Source organism: Enhydra lutris, unplaced genomic scaffold (assembly GCF_002288905.1).
Source record: "Enhydra lutris kenyoni isolate GAN:26980312 unplaced genomic scaffold, ASM228890v2 scaffoldscaffold13, whole genome shotgun sequence".
Taxonomy (NCBI): domain Eukaryota; kingdom Metazoa; phylum Chordata; class Mammalia; order Carnivora; family Mustelidae; genus Enhydra; species Enhydra lutris.
In genome coordinates, this window is record NW_019154097.1 from 42,467,199 (window position 1) to 42,490,639 (window position 23,441).

Here is a 23,441-nt window from a genome sequence, read left to right on the forward strand (position 1 = left end):
GTCAAGGGCAGCACGGATCATAGGCGCAAGGGGGGCTTCATGTGCGCTCACAGCAAACGACCCCCGTTGGACTGTTAGGTGGCCCGCAAGCGCTCTGTGAAGAGCAGCTCGTCTTAGGGTCCCAAAAGCCCCGCAGAACCTACTGTGTCTCCGCTGCCCCAGGAGACCGTCGGCCGGACGCATAGGCCCTGAGCAGGCGGAACGGAGGGGGCAGGAACGGCGCCCACAAGACGCGACGGCTGCAGCGGCTGGAATGTCTGATGCGGAAAGAGGGTGACAGTGGATAGAACTCAGAAGAGAGGGCGCCCCAGGGCCAGGAGCACCTGGGAGTACGTACACTGGGTCGGGGGCACCTGGGGAGGCAGAGACACACCTGGTCGTGAGCTGCCACAGGACACCGCTCTGCCTTTGTACCAAACCCTCCCGCATTCCCGGACATCCCGCAAGGGGACGCTGCCTAGCAGCCCCCTTGAGGCCAGGCAGCTGACTACCCTCCCTGGGGTGTTAGTAAAGCAGACCATGAGGGGATCAGCCAGGACCACCCTGTGACTCTGAAGGCAGCCATCGTGCCCTAGGGCGAGAGCAAGCAAAGGTCCGGTCTAGGTGTGGGGCTGGTCTTGGTCACCGGCCTTTCCAGGCCCTGTAACACGGTCCGAGGCCAAAGCGCAAGTGAACCAGAACTCAAGCTAACGTGATCTACAGACACCCCTGTCACGTGCCCGGCTCATTTTTTCCCCAATAAAATAAGGTCAAAGCTTGAACACCACTCTTTGCGGAACAACGGTGAAAATGGCCTTGGGTAGCCTTCCTGAGCACCATTTCAAGCACCCCCAGGCTTCCTCGCTCCACCGCTCTCCGATCACCTCCACGCTCGCCGATCTCCATCCTAGACTGGGCAGTTCGAGCAGCCCGGGCATCCCTCTTCTCTGAGGTGGCAGAGCATGGCGGGCGAAGGTCGAAGACTCGCCTGTGCACACTCTTCCTCCCTAACCCTGGGGCTCTGTAGGGCTCTCCGAACCTGACGGAGAGTCTCTCCGGTCCACCCACCAGTTCCTGCACGTGGGATCCCATACGCACATTTCCCTCCGTGGGCCCCAAGCCTCCCTGCTTCTGTTTGGGTACTTCTTCCTACTGCTCCTTCCTCCTGCTTCCCGATGTCCCAAACCTCTTTCACGGGCCAACTCAAGTGCCACAAAGACCTCATTCATTTCCCCAACTTGTAGGAACCTTAAGTGTGAATCCTCATGAGATGTTGTCCGTGGCGTGCTTGTCGGCACAGCCCCCTTCCTTTCTGGAGCTGTGGCAGGGTGGTTCCATCCCCTGCCCTCCTAGACAGTGTTGGCAGGTCTAAGGAAGGGCATCCAACATATACTAAAGTACCATTTTCCTGCCCTAGGATTCCCCTGGGCCTGTCCCTCTCCACTGGCAGAAGCCAGGACAGTAACACAACTCTGAGCCATCTCCCCAGCTCTATTTCTCTCCAGGAGGCCCGAAGAACTGGAGGTGGACCGTCACTCATAAACACTTCGGCATGCCTGGGTCTGACTCTCCCCCAGCTCAGCCTTACTGTTGTCCCTGGGTTGGGTCGGACCCTCCAGCATTTTTGTTGATTCCTACCAGTGTGAACCCTGAGTCTGATCATGAGGCAAAATTTTCAACAAGCTTTCTGGATAACTTGTCGTTCTTGTAGAACCCAACCATTCCCTTTGGTGCCACAGTCATGGTCATCAAGGTTAAAACAGAAACTTTGCTTCCAATGGAGGCCGGGTTGGAGAATTAAAAGTCAATCAAACTTTTTAAAGAGGGGATATCACACAACTGGAATGAATGACCAAAAAAGTTCATTAACATGCATGTATCCTAAGACGTCACAATTGCATTCTGGGCCATTTATCCCACAGAGATGAACCTTTATTTTCACACGAACATCTGTACACGAATGCTGATAGAAACTTTATTGGTAAAAACCCCAAAACAACCCAGATGTCCTCCCATGGGCCAAGGGGAACAGAGTGTGATGAAGCCATATCATAGATCTCTGTGCAAAAATCAAAAGGAATGAACTCGGTACACACGGCAACTTGGACCGATCTTGAGGGAGCCAAGCTGAGTGTAAAAAGCCAACCACCAAGATTAGATACTGTAAAGTTCAGTTTAGAGAACATTCTGGAAAGAGCAAAATTATAGGACAGAGAACAGATCAGTGGTTGTCAGCGGTCAGGGATGGGGGTAGGAGTCGGGTGTGGGTATCGAAGGCGAGCACGGGGAAGCTTTGTGGTGCTGGCACATTTCTATACCTTAATTGTGTTGGTTACAGGAATGTACACATGTGCTAAAACTGTACAGAACCACCTACACACACACACACACACACACACATGCACGCGCCTCCATGTTCAACCAGTCAAATCAGAGCAAGGTCTGTGGATGGCACCAAAGTCAACGTCCTCCTGGTCATGATCGTGGACTAGAGCTCTGCAAGATGGTAGCCCCTGGGAGGAACTGAGTGAAGACACCTAAGACTTTTGTCTTCATTTTTGCAACTTCTTATGAATTGAAAATTATTTCAAAACAGCAAAGTGTTTTTGTTGTCATTACTGCATTTTTTTCCATCTTGGCATTTCAAAGCCAGTCAGCCTATGAAGCTTTCACTGGGCTTCTCCCACTGTTTCCTGTGTAAGGGTATACACTCTCTCTCTGAATCTCTCCTCCCCATGGCCTGAAAACACACAAGGAGGAATGTGAACACACAACCCAGTCGTGATTACAGGCCCACAGAGCAAATGCTGTCACACTGCAGCCATCTGGTTGGGGACAAAAACAAGCATTGTCTCTGATAAGGAAGGCTCCCTACAGCTGTGGGAACGGCAGGTGCTGTTCCAGTAAGGAGGCCTGGGCCAGAGTGGAGCTGTGTGATAACAAGGTGTCTCCTGGCTGCTTGACTTGGAGCCTCAACAACACGAGAAAAATGTTATCTTCCAGAAACACAGGACTTCTCCCAGCCCTGAGATTGTAAGCCAAGAAGAAAAGCAAACAATGCCAGCATGCCATCTCCAAAATGCCTTTTGGAAGGCCAGAGGGTATGACCTCCCACTCAAAGAAGTCTTCTAACTCGAGCCGTCCTGGTTTCAACCTCTGAATGCACCAGCCAAGAGAAGAGCCCGATCGGGTGTGCTTGGCCCACAGGGAAGCACCAGTGCGCAGACATACGGCCGCCCTGGTCACCAGGACACCTAAATGCTGATTACCAGAGGTCGGTAAGATCTGAGACCTCAACCAAAAGAGCTGTAGTGTTGAAGCCCAAATATGTACAACGAGACCAAGTTAAAAAGGTCCTGGGATGAAGTAGGAAAAATACATCTTTGCACACATGCACTTTAAGCGAATAGTCAGCACTGACTGTGACTCAACGGCGTGCTGGGAAAGCAGCAAAGGAGCTGTAGTTCTTGCCCTAAAGGGTCTCACAGTCCAGAGAGGGACAAGCACACAAAGGCAACGCAGCGGCCCTAGTGCTGCGCCAAAATCCATGCTGGTGCCTGGGGAGGAGAGGCAAAGGGCCCCCAACCCTGCCACAGCTGGGAAATCCAGGATGGCTTCCCCGGGGAGGTGACACAGAAGTAGTGTTGAAGAATGGCCTCAAGCTAGCAAATCAAGTAACACCGTGAGCACACTCAGTAAGAACAACGTTTATTTTATTTCCAGGACTTGTGCCATGCGCTTTTGCAAGTATTACCTCTAAATGTCACAATTTAATCCCTGTATAAAAGCCACTATTATCCACAATGTGCTCGAGATCAGAAAAGGTAAGGGCCTTGGCCAGCAGCACACAGGATTCGATTCTACCTTTTCCTCCACATGTTATTGCCTAAGAACAAAGAAGGTAATGAGGGAAGTTTTTATTTTTAATTTTTTTAAAGTTTTAACTTTTATTTTTAAAGATTTTTTATCAATTTATTTGTCAGAGAGAAAGAGAGAGGGAGAGAGGGCAAGCACAGGCAGACAGAATGGCAGGCAGAGGCAGAGGGAGAAGAAGGCTCCCTGCTGAGCAAGGAGCCCGATGCGGGACTCGATCCCATGACGCCAGGATCATGACCTGAGCCGAAGGCAGCTGCTCAACCAACTGAGCCACCCAGGCGTCCCTGAGGGAAGTTTTTAAAAAGTAGTTGAAAACTTTTGATAAGACATATTTAAAAATGTATTAAGGATTACGATAGTAGAAATAAGTCTCTATTGTTATTTTAATATTACTTTGGTCTAATATTATTTCTAGCCACAAATATTAGTTTGATGGCTACAGTTACCCCTCACCTGAGTTCTGAAGGCGCGTTAACTTCCATGGGAATTTGGACTTGGCACATCCGGAACAGTAAACTCAGTCTCCTTCCCACACCTGCTAGTCTGTCATATTCCCTTCCTAACGAGCGGCGCCAACACCCACCCTGTCACCAGAGCCGGGACCCTTCTATGACTACCCCCTCCTCCTCACCCTCCTCCCAAACCAATCAGTCCTCATGTGATTTGGCCACCTTGTTTCCAAATCTAGAATATTTTGGCATATGACAATAGGCAACGTCAATCAGTGGTTAAATGAGAATAGATTGATTATTAAAGAAATTCAGAGAAGCATACTTGGAGACAAGGGTCTCTGTGCTGAAACTCCTATACCTGAACACAAAAATGTCTAATCTGTTTGGAATTGATTTTGAAAAAAAAAAAAAAAATTTACCTGTAAGAAAATATGCATGAATATTTGTGCCATCTAGGGATGATAAATAACTTTCTCAGGACATCACTTAAAAAAAAAGTGGATTTGAAAATGTAAAATGTACATTTAAAAATGTAAAATGTGCATTTGTCAGAAAAATGCAATAAACAAGTAAAAGTGAAAAGCACAAGTTGGGAGAAACACCTGATAGATGAATGTGAAAGGAGCTCATTTAATACATATACACTGTTCTTACAAATCAGTGAGGCAAAGATCAATTCTCCAGGAGAAAACAGAAGATGGGGTCATCAGTTGGCAAATCTCTATGAAAATAAAGGCAGTAAAACATACGAAGAAGCTCCCATTATCACTAGGATTCAAAAAAAGTGGATTTAAAAGTATGTCACTCTTCACTCATTAGAACAATAAAGACAAAAAAGATAAATCAGAGTCAGTGTCGGGGAGGATATGGAGAAAGAGACTCTCGTGTCCTTCTCATGGGACAGAACCACGAAGCTGGAGGCAATTTATCAGTTCAATTAAAAGTTCTTAAAACTAGGGGCGCCTGGGTGGCTCAGTGGGTTAAAGCCTCTGCCTTTGGCTCAGGTCATGATCCCAGGGTCCTGGGATCGAGCCCCACATCGGGCTGTCTGCTCAGCAGGGAGCCTGCTTCCCTCTCTCTCTCTGTCTGCCTCTCTGCCTACTTGTGATCTCTGCCTGTCAAATAAATAAAATCTTTAAAAAAAAAAAGTTCTTAAAACTAATACGGCATATTAATCACGATAAGAAGATGAATTTAACTTATAAATCTGATGCGTTTCCTTACTCAAAGCCACTGAAAACTACAGTAAAGGGATTTTTTAAAATGAAATAAAATAGACCCATACTCAGGTCTATTCCGAGGTAGGAGAAAGCACAAGAGGAGACACAAAGCACAGTATCAGGGAAGCTGGAAAGGGGAAGAAAGCGCACAGACCGCCGTGTGGCAGCTGAACCCCAAGCTAATCATGGGAAACACTGAGAACCAACTCAATTTGTATCTTGAGGGACAGAGAATCCTTGAGGGACAGTGATGGCAACAGCACTAGGTACCTCTTGAACTGTGGGTAAATCGGGCAAACAGAAACAGGGAGGACCAGAGGGAAGGCCATTCAAAAGGCAACCTATCACTAGATCCCCGTCCCTGCCCTGTGCTCCAGCCCACATGACCCCTCTACTGTCAAAACCAGCAGTGATCCCGAGGGGGGAGGCCTCCAGTGTGGGAGCCAGAAGCCAAACAGCAAAGAGCAGGAGAAAAGCAACGTGTGGAGACAGACCGTGCAGGGAGAAAGATGGAAAAACAAAACAAAAGACGAAATATTATTAATATCCTCCAGGGGATAAGGAAACATATTGCATCTATTAAGTAAGAACAGTATGCCATAAAAAGGAGCTCTCAGAGAATAAAAATGAGCACTTGCAAGTAAAACCATGATAGCAGAGATAAAAAACTGAATAGAAGGGAAGGAAGATAAAAACTGGAGAGAGCAAACAAAGCCGAGCAAAAAATGTAAGGAACGATAAGGCGGCAGAGAAAGGATAAGAAAATTAAAAGTTCTGCGCAAGAGGCTTAATAATGGAAAAATGGGGGAAACGATGGAATCAGGGGAGACACTGAAACAGAGAACCGAGAAGAATGGACAGGAATTATCCATGAAATATTCCAAGAAATGTTCCAAAAACTGACAGACATTCGATTCCAGATTGGAGCCACTAAAGGTGCAGTCCAGTGGATGAAGACTGAGCCCACACCAAAGGCTCGTCATTGGGAATTTCAAAACTCTGGGGACAAAATGAAGATGCCACCAGCTTCCAGAAAGGGAAAATGCACAGGGATCAGAAATCGGAATGCCTTTGTTCTTCTAAAAAACACTGAAAGGAAGATAAAGAAGCAAGAGCATCAACGTCAGAAAGAAGGTGATACCCATCTCAGCCAGGCCATCAGTCACACAGAAAGTGAGGACAAAGCTTTCTTCAGACCTGGATGTTCTCAGAAGAGTTCATCTTCCTGGCGGTCTTCCTTAGTGAAGCTTCTGGCTGTCGTGTTTCACTAAAATGAGCACGGAAACCAAGAAAAGAGAAAAGTGTGGAGCTTAGCATAGGAGAGGGGCGAAGGAGGCCCCCAGGAGGGCGGTGAGGAGGGATCCCAGGTAACAATGACACACAGCCATTGTGGCCTCTGCCCACAGCGGAGCAGTGGGGACTTGAGATACAAGGAAAGCTGCCATCACTCTCTCCTGCAAGCATACCTCATTTTTAAACTGAGGACAGGCTGTCTGAATGAGATAAGAACTCTTCTCTCTGTATATATATTACGTTAGTCACCGTACAGTGCATCCTCAGTTTTTGGTGCAGCGTTCCAGGGTTCACTGCTCACGTGTAACACCCGGTGCTCCCTAAAGCCATCGGCCAACCCATCCCCCCACCCCTCCCTCAGAGCAGGAGACGAACCATGAGAGACCGTGGACTCTGAGAAACAAACTGAGACAAGAACTTCTAATATGAATTGATAAATTGTTCTCCACATATGAGGTTCTGTCTCGTGAGAAGCGTATGAGAGTCTCTCTGCTCTGTATCCTCACCGACAGGGGAGCTTATTAATCTTTGTCATCTTTGCTGCTCTGATGAGTGAAATGATGTCTGAATGAGGATGGATTGTCCCCATTCTCCCCTGTAATTGGACATTCTGGCCACGGGCTGACAGGGTTTGTACTCTCTCTCTCCCCACCTGCTGCCTGGATCAGCTGGGGACGTTCATTTCATCCCTCAGACGTGGTCTGCTTCGACCTCCTAAGAGTAGGCAGTGCACCTTGGTGAGGTCACGGGCAGAGAACACAGGGCAGCCATTCCTTCTGTCCAGATTTTCGCCTTGCACCCAGCACCGGCCCACACAACAGCTTGCCAGATGTCCCTGCTGGGGTGAGCCCTGTGTTTCCCTGAGCTCACTCATGACTTAGCTCTCGTCTCCCAAGGAGCCTTCTGTAAACAATCAGAATACACATGGGCCAATGCTCTTGCTCTAGACATGATGGGGTATCAGGCGTTTGGTAAAGAGTAGGCATTTCTAAAAATAAAGGACCCAGGAAAACCAAGCAAGAAAAATAAATAAAAGGTATCCAGATTGGAAAGTGAGAATAAACTTGTCACTATTTGAAGGTGATGGGATATTCTAGATAGAAACTCTAGAGAAAACACACTCACATACCCCACAATCAGAGCTAATAAACAAGTTTAGCAACATAGAAGAACACAAGATCGATATACAAAAACCAGCTGCATTTCCATACACGAGCAACGAGTAGTCCAAAAATGAAATTAAGAAAACAATTCTACTTACAACAGCATCAAAAATAATAAAATAACTAGGAATAAATTTAACCAAAGAAGGGAAGTCTGATACATTGAAAACGACAAAACACTGTTGAAAGGAATTAAAGAAGATCTAAATAAACAGACACTCCACGTCCTCGATTGGCGTGTTAGTACTCTAAGATGACAATAGCCCCCAGACTGACCGATAGCTTCAATGCAAAACCTGACGAAATTCCAGCTGTCTTTTCACAGAAATGGACAAACTCGTCGTAAAATTCCTATGTCAACACGTGGGACCCAGAATGGACAAATCAATCTTGAAAAGAAGAAGAAGTTTGGAAGACTCACTTCTTGATTTTAAAATGCACTATAAAGGAAGAGTTATCAAGACAGGGTGGTACCAGCTGCAGGACAGACACACAGATCAATGACACAGGATATAAAGTCCAAAGATAAGCCCTTCCATTTACAAAGCAGTTCGTTTTTGACAAGAATGCCATGACCTCTTGATGGGGGCAGAATGGTCTCTTCAACGAATGGTCCCAGGACAAGTGAATATCCTCATGGAAAAAAAAAACTCAGACCCCTACCTCAAACCATATACAAACGATTCACAATGGATATGGAGCTACATGTAAGAGCTAAAACCAGTGATGCCTGGGTGGCTCAGTCGGTTAAGCTACTGCCTTCAGCTCAGGTCATGATCCCAGGGTCCTGGGATCAAGTCCTGCATCAGGCTCCTTGCTCAGCGGGGAGCCTGCTTCTCTCTCTGAATCTGCCTGCTTGTGCTCTCTCTCTCTCTTTCTGAGAAATAAATAAATAAATAAATAAAATCTTAAAAAAAAAAAAAGAGCTAAAACCATAGGACACTTAGAAGGGTATACAGATGTAAATCTTTGGGATCTTGAATTAGGCAATGGTGTCTTAGCTATGACACCAACAAGCTCCAATACCCAAAGGAAAAATAAACCAGACTTCATGAAAATTAAAAACGTTTGTGCATCAAAGGACACTATCAAGAGAAAAGACAACCCACAGAATGGAAGACAATGTCTGCAAATACATTTGCAAAAAAATACTTATAGAATATACTTGATAAGAGCGTGTAGCCAGGAGATATAAGCAATTATAGTTCAACACTGAAAAGACAACCCATTTCAAAAATGGGCAAAAGCTTTGAACAGACATTTCTCTAAATAAGATAGACTAAAGGGATGGGGCATCTGGGTGGCTCAGTGGGTTAAAGCCTCTGCCTTCGGCTCAGGTCATGATCTCAGGGTCCTGGGATCGAGCCCCGCGTTGGGCTCTCTGCTCAGCGGGGAGCCTGCTTCCCCACTACCCCCGCCTGCCTCTCTGCCTACTTGTCATCTCTGTCTGTCAAATAAATAAATCAAAAATCCTTTAAAAAAAAGAATTATGATTAATACAATTCCATGCACCCAAATCCCCTTCTCCTCAACCCCTCAAATAAAGATCAAAGCAAAGAACACTGAGAACCTAAACAAGGATCAGTGGCTCGGGATACGGCCAGGCAGGATCACGCTCAAGAGGAATGAAGGGGATGCTGAGAAAGGGAGCGGAGAGAGAGAACGAAAGCCTCCCAGTCTTTGGTGATGAGAACACAGAGAGGAGGTAGAGCCCTTCACAGACACGGGAGAGAAAGAACGAGAAGCAGGTGTCCAAGGCTGAGAAGAGAATGCTAAATCAGTCATTGGACAGATTGAGCTTATAGTTCAGAGGGACCCTGAGCCACAGAGGATGCAGAGGACCCAGGTTTGGGGCTCAGGGGAGAGCCTGAGTTGCCCTGCACCAGAACGATGGATCCGGAGATCATTCCGAACACGTGCACGGGAGAAAGTGCCCACTGTGTCCTGATGGTAAGAAGCACGAGTGATCCCCTTGGAAGCAAGGAGTCAAGGTGGAGAAGACAGTGATACTGGGGACTCGGGAGGAGGTCAGTGCCAGAAGGAAGCCGCCAACAATGTCAAAGGTGGCCAGATCGGAGCAGGAAAGTGCCCACTGGATCGGGTGAGCAGTGACGGCTGGTGAAGTTTGCATGAGTGATTTCAGTTTAATGCCCATGACCACAAAGTCCCGCATCTTACCTGGGCTTACCTTCAGCCAGAGTCAACACTGAAGTGGAAAGCAAGAACTCATTAGAAAAAACAACCCACAAGGGCAAGATGCTGAGTTGCCTGTGCGCACAGATCCCCAGTCGTCTGGATTTTACTCACATTTATCCACACAGTCCCCGAGTCAGGGTTTTCCTTCCTTCCTTTTCTTTTCCTTTCTCTCTCTCTCTCTCTTTCTTTCTTTCTCTTTCTTATTTTTCTGAGAAAGCCTCATTTTTCTTTAATGTATGGGATAACCCAAGAGGTACAGGATTACAGTTCCCACCCGAGCCAGTCTTGACCAGCCTGAGAACAGCCCACTCCACCCTCATGAAAATGATGTTTGCAGATCTTGTGTATTTATTTATTTGGGTTCATTTATTTATTTTAAAGAGAGGAGGTGGGGGAGCAGAGGGAGGGAATCTTCTGAGCAGACTCCTCGCTAAGCGCAGAGCCAGACACAGGGCTTGAACCCAGAACCCATAAGATCATGACCTGAGCAGAAACCAAGAGTCAGATGCTCAACTGACTGAGCCGCCTGGGTACCCCAGATCTTTCTGAATAAAAAGAGGAATGTTACGTGTCACAATTCGGGGGAGAACAAGAACACTAACTTGTTTTTACTATAGGATCTTAACTAGGTAATGTACGCATTAAAGAAGGGGCGGATGAGGGGGAATGAGTCCTTGTCTTCAGTTACCCTGCTCAGTGTTTTATTTTCCAATTACAAGTCCTTTTGGATTTGTTCAATTTCCCTACAAAAAACATGCATTACCTTTGAGATGAGAAAATATGGTGAGGCTGGAAAAAATGGTTTAATCACACTCAAGCAGAAGGTAAGCAGGGATAACAATATTAATGTTTGATGAACAAAACTCAAGGCAAGGGGGGGAATATGCTTTTGAGATAAAGGGAGCATTACGTAATGGTGACAACCACCACTAATAACGAAGCCATGCAGACACAAGTCTATAGTTGCCAAAGAAACTGACAACAAATACAGAAATCAAACATCGTTAGGAACGCAGGAAGGAAGAATCGTCGTAGGAGGAGATTTTAAAACATCATCACCAGAAAGACTCAAGAAAATAAACTCCGGGTCCATGTAAATACACAAAACTGACATCTGGCAGGAATTCAGTCCCACAGTGACAGTGCGTGGGGGTCTTTTCACAGGTATATAGAACACGCACAGAACTCGGTAATACGAGTCACCGAGAAAATCTTAACAAAGAGGAAAATCGTGAAGTTCCTCTTCCAGTTAGAGACAAGGCCCTTCTGCCCAGAGAATATACAGAGGCTGGAGGCAAGGAAGAGGGAACCCGTGTTACTACGACACACTGGGTGTTTGGGGAGTTGGAGGGGGAGAGAAGAGGATGAATGGGAATTAACTTTGTGCTCACACTGGACCAAGCATCTGTCTCACCCTCTCTCACCCACGGAACCACCGAAATAGTACTTAACCCCGTGGCTTCCAGCGGGCTGTCCCCAACAGCAGCCTCAGCCTCACCTGGGAATCTGCGAGAAACAGAAATTCTCAGCGGCGCTTCGGACCTCCGGAGACTGCATTTCCTCCAGGGTGGGGCTCCAGGAGGTGCTGACGGAACGCGGACGGTGCATCAATACCCCGGTTCCCTCCCCCCGGAGCAGGCTGACTCCCAGGAGGAGTGGGCTTCCCACTGCCTCCATCCCCCGAATGCCCCCGTGGGATGAAGCTCTGTCACGTGCAGGGGCCATCTGCACACCACACCCTTGGGGGATGCCTTCCCTTCCTGGCCCTGCTTTGTCCATGCTCCTGGAGGTGTTCTCTCCCTCTCGCGAATCAACTAACACGCGCCAATCTTTTGTCTCAGGGTCTGCTTCTGGGGGAGCCCAAACTAAGTCACCTTCTGGAGACCACCGCCACTTGTGTTCTGGGTGGGATGGCTTGGACTTCGATTTCTTCCTCCCTGGCTGAGCTCTGCCAAGATTCCCTGAGCGGGGAGAGCCCCATGGGCAGTGAGTCCTCCCCCCAAGTCAGTCCAGAGGAGACCACCAGCTCTCTTCTCTGGATTTGCTCACTCTTCTCTGCCCTGCCTCCAGCCACCGCTGCCGGCTCCCGCTGGCCCCATGTCAACCCTGTCCTTCATCACTCACTCCCGGGCTGGGTGAGGCTTCTCGAGGGTCGGCTAAGCAGCCCAGCCATGGGGAACCAAGTCCTGCCCAGCCCCGAGAAGCCAGCTGTGCCAGACGCAGAGGCATCGCCAGCTGCGTGCGTCAGAGGCGGAGGGAGCACAGAGCAAGGCCCTAGGATGTCAGCAAAGGATTCTCTGAAGAGATGACACACAGGGGACACAATCCACCCACTTGTTCGCCAGGTGTCAAGTGCGTGGGGAACAAGTGGGAACAAGTGGGTGGACTCTGGCCAGCAAAGGGGTTGGGGATTCCCTCTGCTGAAGCAGGAGGTCCCTGGCGGGCTCAGAGGGAGGCTGCAGCGAGGGGCTCTGGGAGCCACATCAGGGAGACGCCTTCACCAGACAACCTGGAGGCTTCAGGGAACAGAATGAGCCATGTTCTCACAAGGAGACCATCGATGTCCGTTTCAGAAGGATCAATGGATAATGAAATGGCCAAAGGTCAAAAGAGAAAAATAAGGTTGTGAGAAATACAGCAAATGCCACATCGGTCCTCAGCACCTCGAGGCCCCAGGGCAGGGGGTATACCCTGGCGGGCGGATGGCTGGGCCCAGGGGCCCTGAGCCCTCTGGGTAACAGTCAGCCAGCTCAGAAGGGGCAGGTGGCCAGCAGCACCTGGTTTCTGACACGTGACAGGCCCAGCCCAGAGCTCCCGGCTGTAATCAGGTTTCACCCAGGACCTGTGGCATCGTCCTCCAACTTCTTCACCCGCTCCTGACCTGGCAACATACACAGGGAAATCCTCCTCCACTCATCATGCCAAGAGCAAGGGGGTCAGCCTGTCCCTAATCCTTCCGCGGCCTGAAGCACGCATGCTGGCCGGCCTTCTACATCCTCAGCTCATGGGGCTTTCTCCCTGCGCAGGGAATTCTGGAGGCTAAGAGCCAACATCAAGGCACAATTAGCAAGGCCAATCCGCCCACCACCCCCACCTGGACACCAGGCCCGCCTGCTGACTGGTCTCCGAAGGGCTCTGAGGACTTCTATTACCGCTGCCCAACTCTCTTGTTTGGGATTTTTCCACTGAGCCATCATCCCAACAGAGCTGAACCACGAGAGGCCTGTGAACACCACTCACTCCTACCCACGGTCTTTATGGGCACAGCAGCCCGGAGGGGACTTCAGATACAAGGTGAACGGTCCCCATGACAGGACAATGGCAATGGCTGGGGGCGGGGAGCGTGGAAGAAGTCAGCCCTTGGGTGTCGTCTACTTACTTGAGGTCATGAGGAGAAGGGAAATGAGTCTAGATAAGCGGCCAGGCATGAATTCTTAAGGGCCCTCTAGCACTGGGCAGTCTAACGGACCAGTGTTCGCCCAGATGTCCTCCTCAAAACACCTCGCACCCTGCAGGCATGCCCCAGGGCCGGGAGGCAAAGACTCGTGGGCTCCCGTCACAGCGCCAGTGGCGTCCCCCACTACTGACATCACGCACGCTCCTCTCCAAAGCAGCTGGGCAGCCCCTCACCTTCGTCGCTGTTGTCATCCACCAGGATGATCTCCTTGAGCAGGTGTGTGGGCGTGTGGTTGACAGCACTGTGGACGGACCGCAGGATCACTGACAGCGCCTCGTTCACGAAGATGAAGATGATGGAGATCTGTGGCAGCTCCTTGGCGTACTTCAGCTCCTTGCACCTGTGGGGGAGAGGCGGCGGAGGGAGTCAGAGGAGGGAGGAAGACGTGGGCACTAGGGATGGGTACGGACATGTCCTCCCAAGGTGTGAGTCACGGGGTCTCTCTTGGCCCCTCTTGGCAAAAACCTAAGAAGGAGACTGTTAAAGGACCCAGCCCCGATTCTCCCAGACTTACCTGATCCCACTTCGGTGCCCCCCTGCCCGACTTCCCACTCCGGGAGCCCACATCTCCCTGCCTGGAGCCTCCCTGGCTGCCACCCAAGCAATGCCTCTGCCCCGACCTCCCAGGAGCTGGCGCATCAGTGCCCCCGCTCCCTCACCCCGGAGCAGCTGACTCCTAGGGGTGCTTCACACCGGCTCCCAGAGGCCCGCAGGGGGACTGAGCTCGTCACCCACGCCCTTCAGGGGATGCCTTCCCTTCCAGGAGCCACTTCCCCAGCCCCTAGTGGTGTTCTCTCCACCTTCCTGATCAACCGACGCACTCAAATCTTTGTCTCAGCGTCTCCTTCTGGGGGAACCCAAACGGAGACATCTCCTGGAGACCTGTTCTGGTGCAGCCTGTGTTCTAGGACCTAAAACGCACACGTGAATAATCATAATCACGGGAGCGTGCTGCCCGAGACACCCCGACTCTTCCTAGAATCTCGGGGTGGGGGCAGGAGATGGGGCTGCCTGCCTCGAAGGTCCTCCCTCACAGCAACTCTCCCAGGAGAGGAAAGAGAAGAGTTCCTTTTCACCGAGGCTGGACACCGGGGTGTAGAACTCCTGGTGATTTAAGAGGTGGTCTATTTATTTATTTTAATTTATGAGAGACAGAGATCACAAGTAGGCAGAGAGGCAGAAGCAGGCTCCCCTCTGAGCAGAAAACCTGATGTGGGGCTCGATCCCAGGACCCTGAGGTCATGACCCGAGCCGAAGGCAGAGGCTCAACTCACTGAGCCACCCAGGCACCCCTAAGAGGTGGTTTAATTCCCAGGGAACATGCTCTGCTTGGCTCAGTCCCCAGAGCACCACACTCCGTCCGGGGAGCACCACACTCCGTCCCGGGAGCACCAGCGAATGGGCGTCTACGGCCTCGGCTGAGCCTCGCTGGCAACACGGAGCAGGAACCCAGTGGGATGAATAGCAAGCTAGGGCATTTCCATGCGTTCTCTTCCCCCTTGCCCAAGACTGAAAAGCACAGAGCATGCACATTAGAGGAGAAAACAAAGGAAACCAGATGAAGGACCAGAGTGAGACGGGGACGGCACTGAAGAAGGAGGCAGAACAACGGCTTGTTTTTTTAATGCGGAACAGCTTGGGCCGTGTCAGGCCGTATTAATCATGCAGGCAATTTTTGGGAGAAAATAAAGTTTTGTTACAATATACATTTGTGTCTCCTGGAGGAGACTGTCTGGGGACCCATTGATCATGGAGCCTCATTTTACCATGTCATTGTAGATTCACTTCTGGGGCCGCCAGGGAGAGGAGAATGGTTATGGACGGGCTCCCGGACAGTCAGCGGGAATCATCTCATTTACCGCGTGGTGATCCGAGGGAGGACGGTGCCCCGGAAGGTCTCTCCGTGCCCCCTCCACCACCCGGAGCCCGGCAGGCGGGCAGTGCAGTGTGACCCCTCACCCACCCACGCAGGAGCACACACCCGCCGTACACACCCACCTCTGCTGAGTGCTCATCCCCAGGGCTGGTGCCTCTGGTCCTCTGTTTTTACCATCTTCTGGCTTGGAATTAAGAAGTGGAAAGACGAGATTGCATGGGACCGTTTTCACCACAGGCACTGAGGTCGTGACACAATCAGACTCAGGTATGAGTTGGGCCTCTCCGCTGGGCGAAGGGGGAGATGTGGGACCCTTAGAGGAATGGCCTCCCCGGGCCCCTTCATGGGTCAAGGTGGCCATGCAATAAATCAGGGAGGGGCAGATTTAAAATGAGAAGTGCTCGGTCACACGCTGGACGTGTCACCCTGAGCACGCTGCTCCTGGTTCGTCACCTCTGTACCTGAGATGTGTGTACCTAGCTGTGGGTGCCTGGCTAAGGTCCCCATAAAGATCACATGAGACCCCGTAAAAATGCAACGCACAGACTCACGGGAAGACCCAGTTGTCCCGGCTGCCTCCCGCTCCCGTCGTCCCCTTCTGTGTCCTCCCCATCCCCGTGAGCCCAGCTTCCAGGCTCACTCACCCCGGACCCTTCCTGTGGGACCCGCCCAGGACTCTCCTCCCCAGTCCCGCCTACCTGGGTCTCTGTCCTTGCCCGGCTCACGCTTCACCTCTCCTGTGCCCAGCGTCCTCGGGGTTTTACAGTGGGCAGACAAGATGAATACAGTCAGTACTACGAAAATCAGCATTCCTTCCTGGGTCCTCAATATCTAGGGAGGTAAACTCTGCCTCAAAAAAAAAAAAAAAATCCCTGGGCCTGGCTCACTGCTTGAGACGGAGAAGACGTGTGGAATATTCTAGAGCGGAGGACAGTGCAGTTTTGAAGCACTGGGTAGGGCGGACGGACACGCACGGTGCTCCCCATCAGACAGCCCGTGCCTCACGGCAGAAGAGAGCACGGGAAGGAAGGTGCGAGGAAGGAGAGGCTGGCAGGCCGCATACGTACGGAGAGACCGCCCGGAGGAAGGGGACGGATACGGCTCTGCCCCCAGGACTGGAAGCTGACTTCCTGCTCCGGCTGGGCGACCCCCACACGGTGAACCAAACCACACATCCCCGTGTCCCCGCTGCCTTCAGGCTGACTTTAGAGAAGCCCTCCCCGTGGTTCCCGGGTCCCCGCAGAGCCGAAGGGGCGGGAGCTGCTCGGCGCCCAGTGCCTCGGTGGGGGGCATGGTGCTCTCAGGGGGGCCTGGCAATGGCCCGTGCCAGGCAGCCGGGCAGGCGGACTTGGGGAAGGGAGCCGCCAGGCCAGAGACCATCTCTAGACAACGGAACCTGCAGAATCAGACGTGTTTCCTGCCTCCCCGACCACCTTCCAGGCCCCACGTGCAGGTGAGAGGAACCTGGGAGGTGGTGCGGATAACGAGTGGATTCTCGTTTTGCCAGACGCCCCAGAACGAGCCCCAGAAACTGCAAACACACTTCCGATTCCGTAGCTGGGGGTCGTGCGCTCCCTCCAGCAACACAGGCTCAGCTCTGGGTCCCAGAAACCACAGATTTCCCTTCAATAACGGGTCAGTGAGCGGCAAACCGTTGTGTCGGAAAGAAGACGGTCGGCGGGAAAACCACCTTAAGGTCTGGATAATTTTCCGTCCGTGCGTGAAGGGACCACAGAGAACACAGGCCCAGCCCTCTCCCCAGAGGCCTGACAAGGAACCAGTCTCTGCCAAGCTGATCTCATGGGGCAAAGAAAGCAGAGAAAAGTAACCAACCAAGTGAGACGTCTCGGACCCCTGACGTCTGTCCTGATGTCTGTGGGTCCATCTGTCCATACGCCTGGGCCACTTCCTTGAACGTGGCATGTCCCTGACAGCGACGCTTGTTCCCCTTCCCCAGAGCCCCTGGCATGGCCTTCACTTATCACCCAAAGCGCCCGTCATTTCCCTTCGTGGATGCGGAGTAAGGAGAGGAGAGCTGGGGAGAACCGGCCACCTCAGGACCCACCAGAGAGGATCAGAGTTGACATGACAGAAGGTCAAGGGCCGGGCCTCCAGCAAGGAAGAAAACACAGATCAAAGAGCAGGCCGTGCCCTGTCAGAGGCAGACCCCTGCCCATGACCCCCTTTTAAGGGGACAACGTACACGACCCCAGCGTGGTACGGATCAGGGGTGCCAAGTCACACTTGTGACCCAGCCTACCAAGCCAGGAACAAAAAGATGACCCCCAACATCCCCACAGCTGTAAAAGACTTCAGACGCCGTGTGGTCCAGGGACTCACAGCTGACGACGGTGACGTCGGCCACGACAACCCATATGCACACAATGCAGGCCAGGAACTTCTGGAAGCTTCTATGGACTGTTCCATCTCACTTAATCCTCCCAGCAGCCCGCCTAGGAGGTAGGCAGTAATATCATCCCCACTGCACGGATGAGGAAACTGGGGGCCCAGACAGGTGAAGTCACCTGCCCTGAGTCACACAACAAGTCTGAAAAGCAGCAAGGGCGCCTGGACGTGAGCGTCACCATCTGATGTGTAAAGTCTTCCAGAGGCCCCTGTCTGGCCAAGGCGGGGGGTGGGAGCCCTACCGTGAGGGCCCCCCTTCCAGAACCTACCCAATCTCTCCCAGTCACTCAGCTCACCAGGACAGTCACCATGTGGCCACTCTGCAGAGCCTTGCTGGCTGCTCACCGTCAGCTCTGGCCCTGGGTGCAAGGACGCCCCTCAGTCTCTGCCCCAAGTCGCCCCATCCCAGGGAGGGAACAGAGTCCCCAGCTCTGCCCAGGCTCTGATCCTGCTGCTGGTAACCAAGAGTCCTGGGTTTTGCAGCAAAAACACATTCAACACTTAGAGCCAGGCAGCTTGTAATGCAACACAGTCAGTGCTAAGTGCCAAACAGCTGTCCCTACAGCAGATGGGACGGCTGGACTGCACTGGGTCAGGAGCACAAGGGAAGAGGAGCCATGAACTGGAAAGCTGGATCCATGGATCAAACCCACATGGGCAAGAACAGAGGGACGCGCAGGCAGTGAGAGCACTTCTGAACACACAGAAGCACTAGGGCCCCCTTCTTTGTCTCTCCCAGGGCCCTCCGGAAGAAACCTAGCTAAGCTTGTCTGGAGATGGAGCAGTAAAGAGCCAAGTCTTGGAACCACAGACTCACGTCAGGCTCTGCAAATTCCTGCCAGGCCGACTCATTTTCATTTTCAAAGCGCACCAAAGACAGGCATGAGGTCATAAAGGTCCATTAATGAGGGTTCATCCCAGCACATGCCAGCACCATGGAGAAAAACGAGAGGCAGGAAGTGTGCGGAGTCAAACAGAATAGGTAGTTTGAGTCAGAAAACACCACCTTGACCCCAAGAGCAGCCACGCTCCAACAAGAAAGCTCTGGAGGACGTCACAGGACTGGGGCAGACACATCACAACCCCTCCTTCCATGGCCGTGGGCAGAGGTGGGAGGGGAGGGCTCCTTCTGGAACTGCCTGCCTCCACGGTCACATCCACACGACCTCAGATCCACTCCAAAATGGAGGGTCCGGGTCCTTGAGTGTCTCCCTTCCAAATTCGGAATGCGCCTTACGTGTGAGAGCACACCTGGAATGTCCGCACCGTGCCACCATCCCTGCACTTCAGAACGGGCACGCGTGCTCCCCTGACCTGGATGGCTGCACGCTCAATGACCCATGCAGACACTCCTCACGTACACCCCACCATCGCAAACTGAGGGACCAAGGGGCGCCATCCCCAAGAAAGCACTGGGGTGGCCCAGCCACTTAGCACTGGGATGCATTTTCCAAATAGTGGGGTCCAGTTGCCAGATAGAAGTGATCAGGAAGGAAAGGCAAGTTGTCACACAGTCATCTCGTAGCTGCTGCCTGAGTCCCGTGAGCCCACAAGCACCAAAGGCGCACGTTTGACCAAAGATGTGGCCCGCGTGCGCCAACTCAAGCTGCACCAGCCAAGCCAGGGTCTGTGATCAACCGAGAACAGAAATGAGTCTCCTCCTTGGAGGCCCTATTGCAAAAATGCCCACACTCCTGAGCCCGGAAATGGCCATGAACACTGATCCCACACATGCCGACTGACATAAAACTTCGGAATGTTCCACACGCTTTCTACGGCACCAACAATTTCACTCTTTCTCCAACAAGGAGACAAACTGCTCCCTCCTCTCTCTGTCTCACTGTAGAGGTGGGGTCAGACTGTGAAGTCCGATCCCAAAGCAAGTCCAACTGACTGTAACGCTTAATTATATGGGTCAGCGTGGCTGGGACATGGTATTTTGGTCAAACTACGCTCGATATTTCTGAAAGTACTTCATTCGATTATTTTCAAGGTTTATGTATTTATTTGAGAGACAGAGAGAGAGCGTGTACATGCATGAGCAAGTGTGGGTAGGGGAAGGGGCAGAGGGAGAGAATATCCAAATAGATCCCCACTGGGCATGGAGCCTGACATGGCACTCAATCTCATGACCCATGAGATCAGGACCTGAGCCAAAACCAAGAGCCAGATGCTTAACTGACTTGAGCCACCCAGATGTGCCAAAATTACTTTTTTTTTTTAAAGATGATATTAACATTCAGATCAGTGGGCTTGGGTTAAAGCAGATTACCCTCCATAATGTGGGTGGGCCTCATCCAATCAGTTGAAGGTTTCAAGAGAAAGAATATGGAGGACCCCCAAGGAAGAGGGAATTCCACCAGCAAACCGCCTTTGGATTCTAGATGCAACATCGGTTCCTCCCTGGGTTTCCAAGCTGTGGATGAGTCCTGCAGAGTTGGGACATGGCAGCCAGCCTCCATACTTACGTGTGCCAAATTCTTTGAAATAAATCTCCCTCTAACTCTCCCTCTCTCTTCCATGTATCTATCTACACGTAGCTATAAACATTAAGATAATAGATGCTAGAGAGGGATAAAGAGAAGAGAAAGCCTCCCATCTGCAGCCGATATCAAGACAAACCCCAGGTTTCCAGTCTCCATGGAGCCCTCAGAGGAGCTCTCCCCCTCCCCCCAACTCACTGCTCTCGGATTTTACCACCTTCCTCTGGCCCATCTCCCTCAGGCAGGGAAGCATGCCTCCTACTCCACATAAGGAATCAAGGCCACCAGCAGGAATTTCCAAAAGTGGTCCAGGCCTGTAACATCAGCACTGCTTGGCCAGCAGGCAGACCCGCCGCCCAGAATCCCCGCCAAGCCCGACAGTGCGTCCCCTACAGGCGGAAATGTGAGAAGCATTTCCCTAGTCCCATGGGCCCCTTGCAAACCTCTGGACCTCCCAATTCTGCTCCCTGTCTGTGTGTCCTCCCTGGAAGGAAGCAGAGCTAGGAAGCAGACATTCCAGGTCTCTCCCATTTAAACAAAAAAGGCCCCTCCTATAGCCTCAATTACTGTCTTTCTTCTCCTTGCCACCCTCCCCCACCTCCCATCCAGGTCCTCACTCCTTTCTCATCTGGCTTCAGGTTGCCCTATTCCACAGGAACTGCTCTGGTTAGCTTCTGAGCATATCCACGTGGCCAGAATCCAGGGAAACTTCCCAACATGACCTTAGTTGAGCATCATTTAGCTGGAGCCAACACAGCTGCCTCTCTCCTCACATAAATGTTATTTACTCTTGGATGCCCACACATTTGGGGTTCCCCTACGCCCAGGCTCCCCTCTCCCCACCGTGATCAGCCCTGGCCACCTGTTCTGTTTCCTGGGCTGCCCTTTCTGCTAGTCCCTCAAATCTCTGACTTCCTCAAGGCTCCTTCTCTCCCATCTCCTGATCTCACTTTATAGACTCTACCTGGCAGACCTCATCCAAATCTATGGCCCCCGCCGTCACGTTGGCGACTTCCAAACCCGCATGACTCACCCAGACCTTCGCTCAAGCATCAGCTACCTTCCCATGGGACATCTCCCCTTTGATGTCTCCTAGGCCCCGCTAATTCAGATGCCTGAAGTGGCCACCTGCTCTGCTGTGCCTTCCCATCCACATCGTGGGGGCACCCCACGCTTTTTGCGAGCATCAGGCTCGAATCATGACACAGTCACCACATCCAGTCAGTCACCAAATCCTGAAGATTCTGCCACCTTTAGGATCTCTTTATGGCGCTCACCCTCGCCTCCCATTTGTACTGCCCAAGCTCCAGGTCTCATCACTTCCCACCTGAATGACACCAAAGCAACCGGCTGGTGCCCTTTGTCCAGCCTCCCCTGTGCAACTCAACTTCGTTCTATCCACTGCTCTGTTGCCAGCATGATCCATCTCCTTCCTGCCTTGTCAATACTGCCTTTCTATATAAACACCCAACATGGGATTCCAACTTGCAACCCTTACGAGGGTCCCACCCACTGAGCCAGCCTGACCTGATCTTCCTAATAAGCAAAGGGAATCACGGCACTCTTCGTCTCTACGATCTCCTTGCCTCTCCAGTGCTTTCAGGGTTGGGTTCAAGCTCCTTTCTTGGCACTCAGCCCTACCCCAGCTCAGCCCTCCAACCTCACCTTGTCCCCCGCTGCCTCCATCCACAGGAAACCACTGTACTTCGCAGAACCAGGAAAGCCCTCTCTCAGTTCACGCTCTTTCCTCTCTGTCTCGAGTGCCCTTCCTTCTGCCCAAACGCCCATCCCGGTCCAGCCCCAGCTGCAGGCACGTCCTTGGACCCCCAGCCACGTCCCTGGGCCCCCAGCCTGATGTCAGGCCCCCTGTCCTCTGCTGCTTTCTCCCCACAGCCAGCTACTACCCTGGGACCCTTCACTCTCTCCTCTCCCACTCCCTTCACTGTGTGTCCCCAGGGCCCAGCACAGTCCCTGGCAGAGAAACCATTACTGCAGGAACAAAGGAAAACCCTCCTACCTCCCCTATTTCTTCTCTCTGCTCTTCTTACGATCAAAAGCATCACTTATCCCCTCCTGAATCATAACATCAAGGATGGCACCCCCACACTTGAAAAAGAGCCCATCCGGGACTCAGCTGCCTGCTGTCTCCTTTGATTTACTAATCAGAACGCAGATTCCGGAAGCTCGTTTGGGTCAAGTGCATTAACCAGGCCGACATTCCCTTTCTTGCCGTGCGCCTCATCAAGCCTCTCCCGGAATCTGAGGCAAGACTGGTACCATTTTTAGCAACAGCAAGCCTTGCAAAACAAGACGGGGCTGGGTGACGGAGACGTATGAGGCCCCGCCGCTGGACCGCTCGTTATGCGGGAGAACACACGCTTTGCTGAGTGGTTTAATTTCCTCGAGTTGAGCTCTGCACTTGTCTGGGAAGGAGCACCACACCTCATTAGCTCCATTCCCGCACAGAGCAGTCTCTGGGACGAACTGCCTACTTCAGCGTTTGCGCTCCTCTGTGTCCTGCCCAGTGGCACTGGGGCCATTTTCACAAATCAAGATGCTTGGCACGGCTTCCTGCCTTGGGGTCCACAAAGCCCACAAAGCCCGTGATATGGAATGTAAGATGTTGTGCTACAGAAGGATTTGTTGTTTCTGGGGTGAGAAGTCACACCTCTTTCCGTGGCTTCCTGCAGAAGCCTGGCAGGAGCACCCCCGCCACCCCCGCCCCTGGCACGGCTGTGGTCTGCAGCCCCAGGCCCTGGGCATGTCCCACGGCCAGGCAGCCCCAAGCCCTCTTTTCAAGCACCGAAGGATCAACAGGCCTGGAGGCCTCCCCAGCCAGCCTAGTTCCTACTTTGGAATGTTCCCCAAACGTTTTTGATCTTTGAGCTGATTACCTACAGGCTCGATGGCCAAGTGTGACTTCTCCCCCCAGGGCTTACTGAGGAGTCTCTTTCTGCAAAGGGTGCAGAGTTGCCTTTCCAAAGACAAGGTCATGGTCTTCAGCCAGAAAGTCCAGGAAACTCCAGTCTCCTTGGCCCAG

General features: G+C 51.8%; 1 protein-coding gene across 1 annotated transcript in view; it reads right to left on the reverse strand.

Annotated features, from left to right (window-relative positions):
- LOC111146240 (polypeptide N-acetylgalactosaminyltransferase 17) overlaps positions 1-23,441 on the reverse strand; it is a 439,328-nt gene that overhangs the window by 220,141 nt on the left and 195,746 nt on the right. The window contains exon 3 of the mRNA XM_022501704.1: positions 13,810-13,976. Coding sequence (XP_022357412.1) covers positions 13,810-13,976 — 167 coding nt within the window. The remainder of the gene's footprint in view (positions 1-13,809; positions 13,977-23,441) is intronic.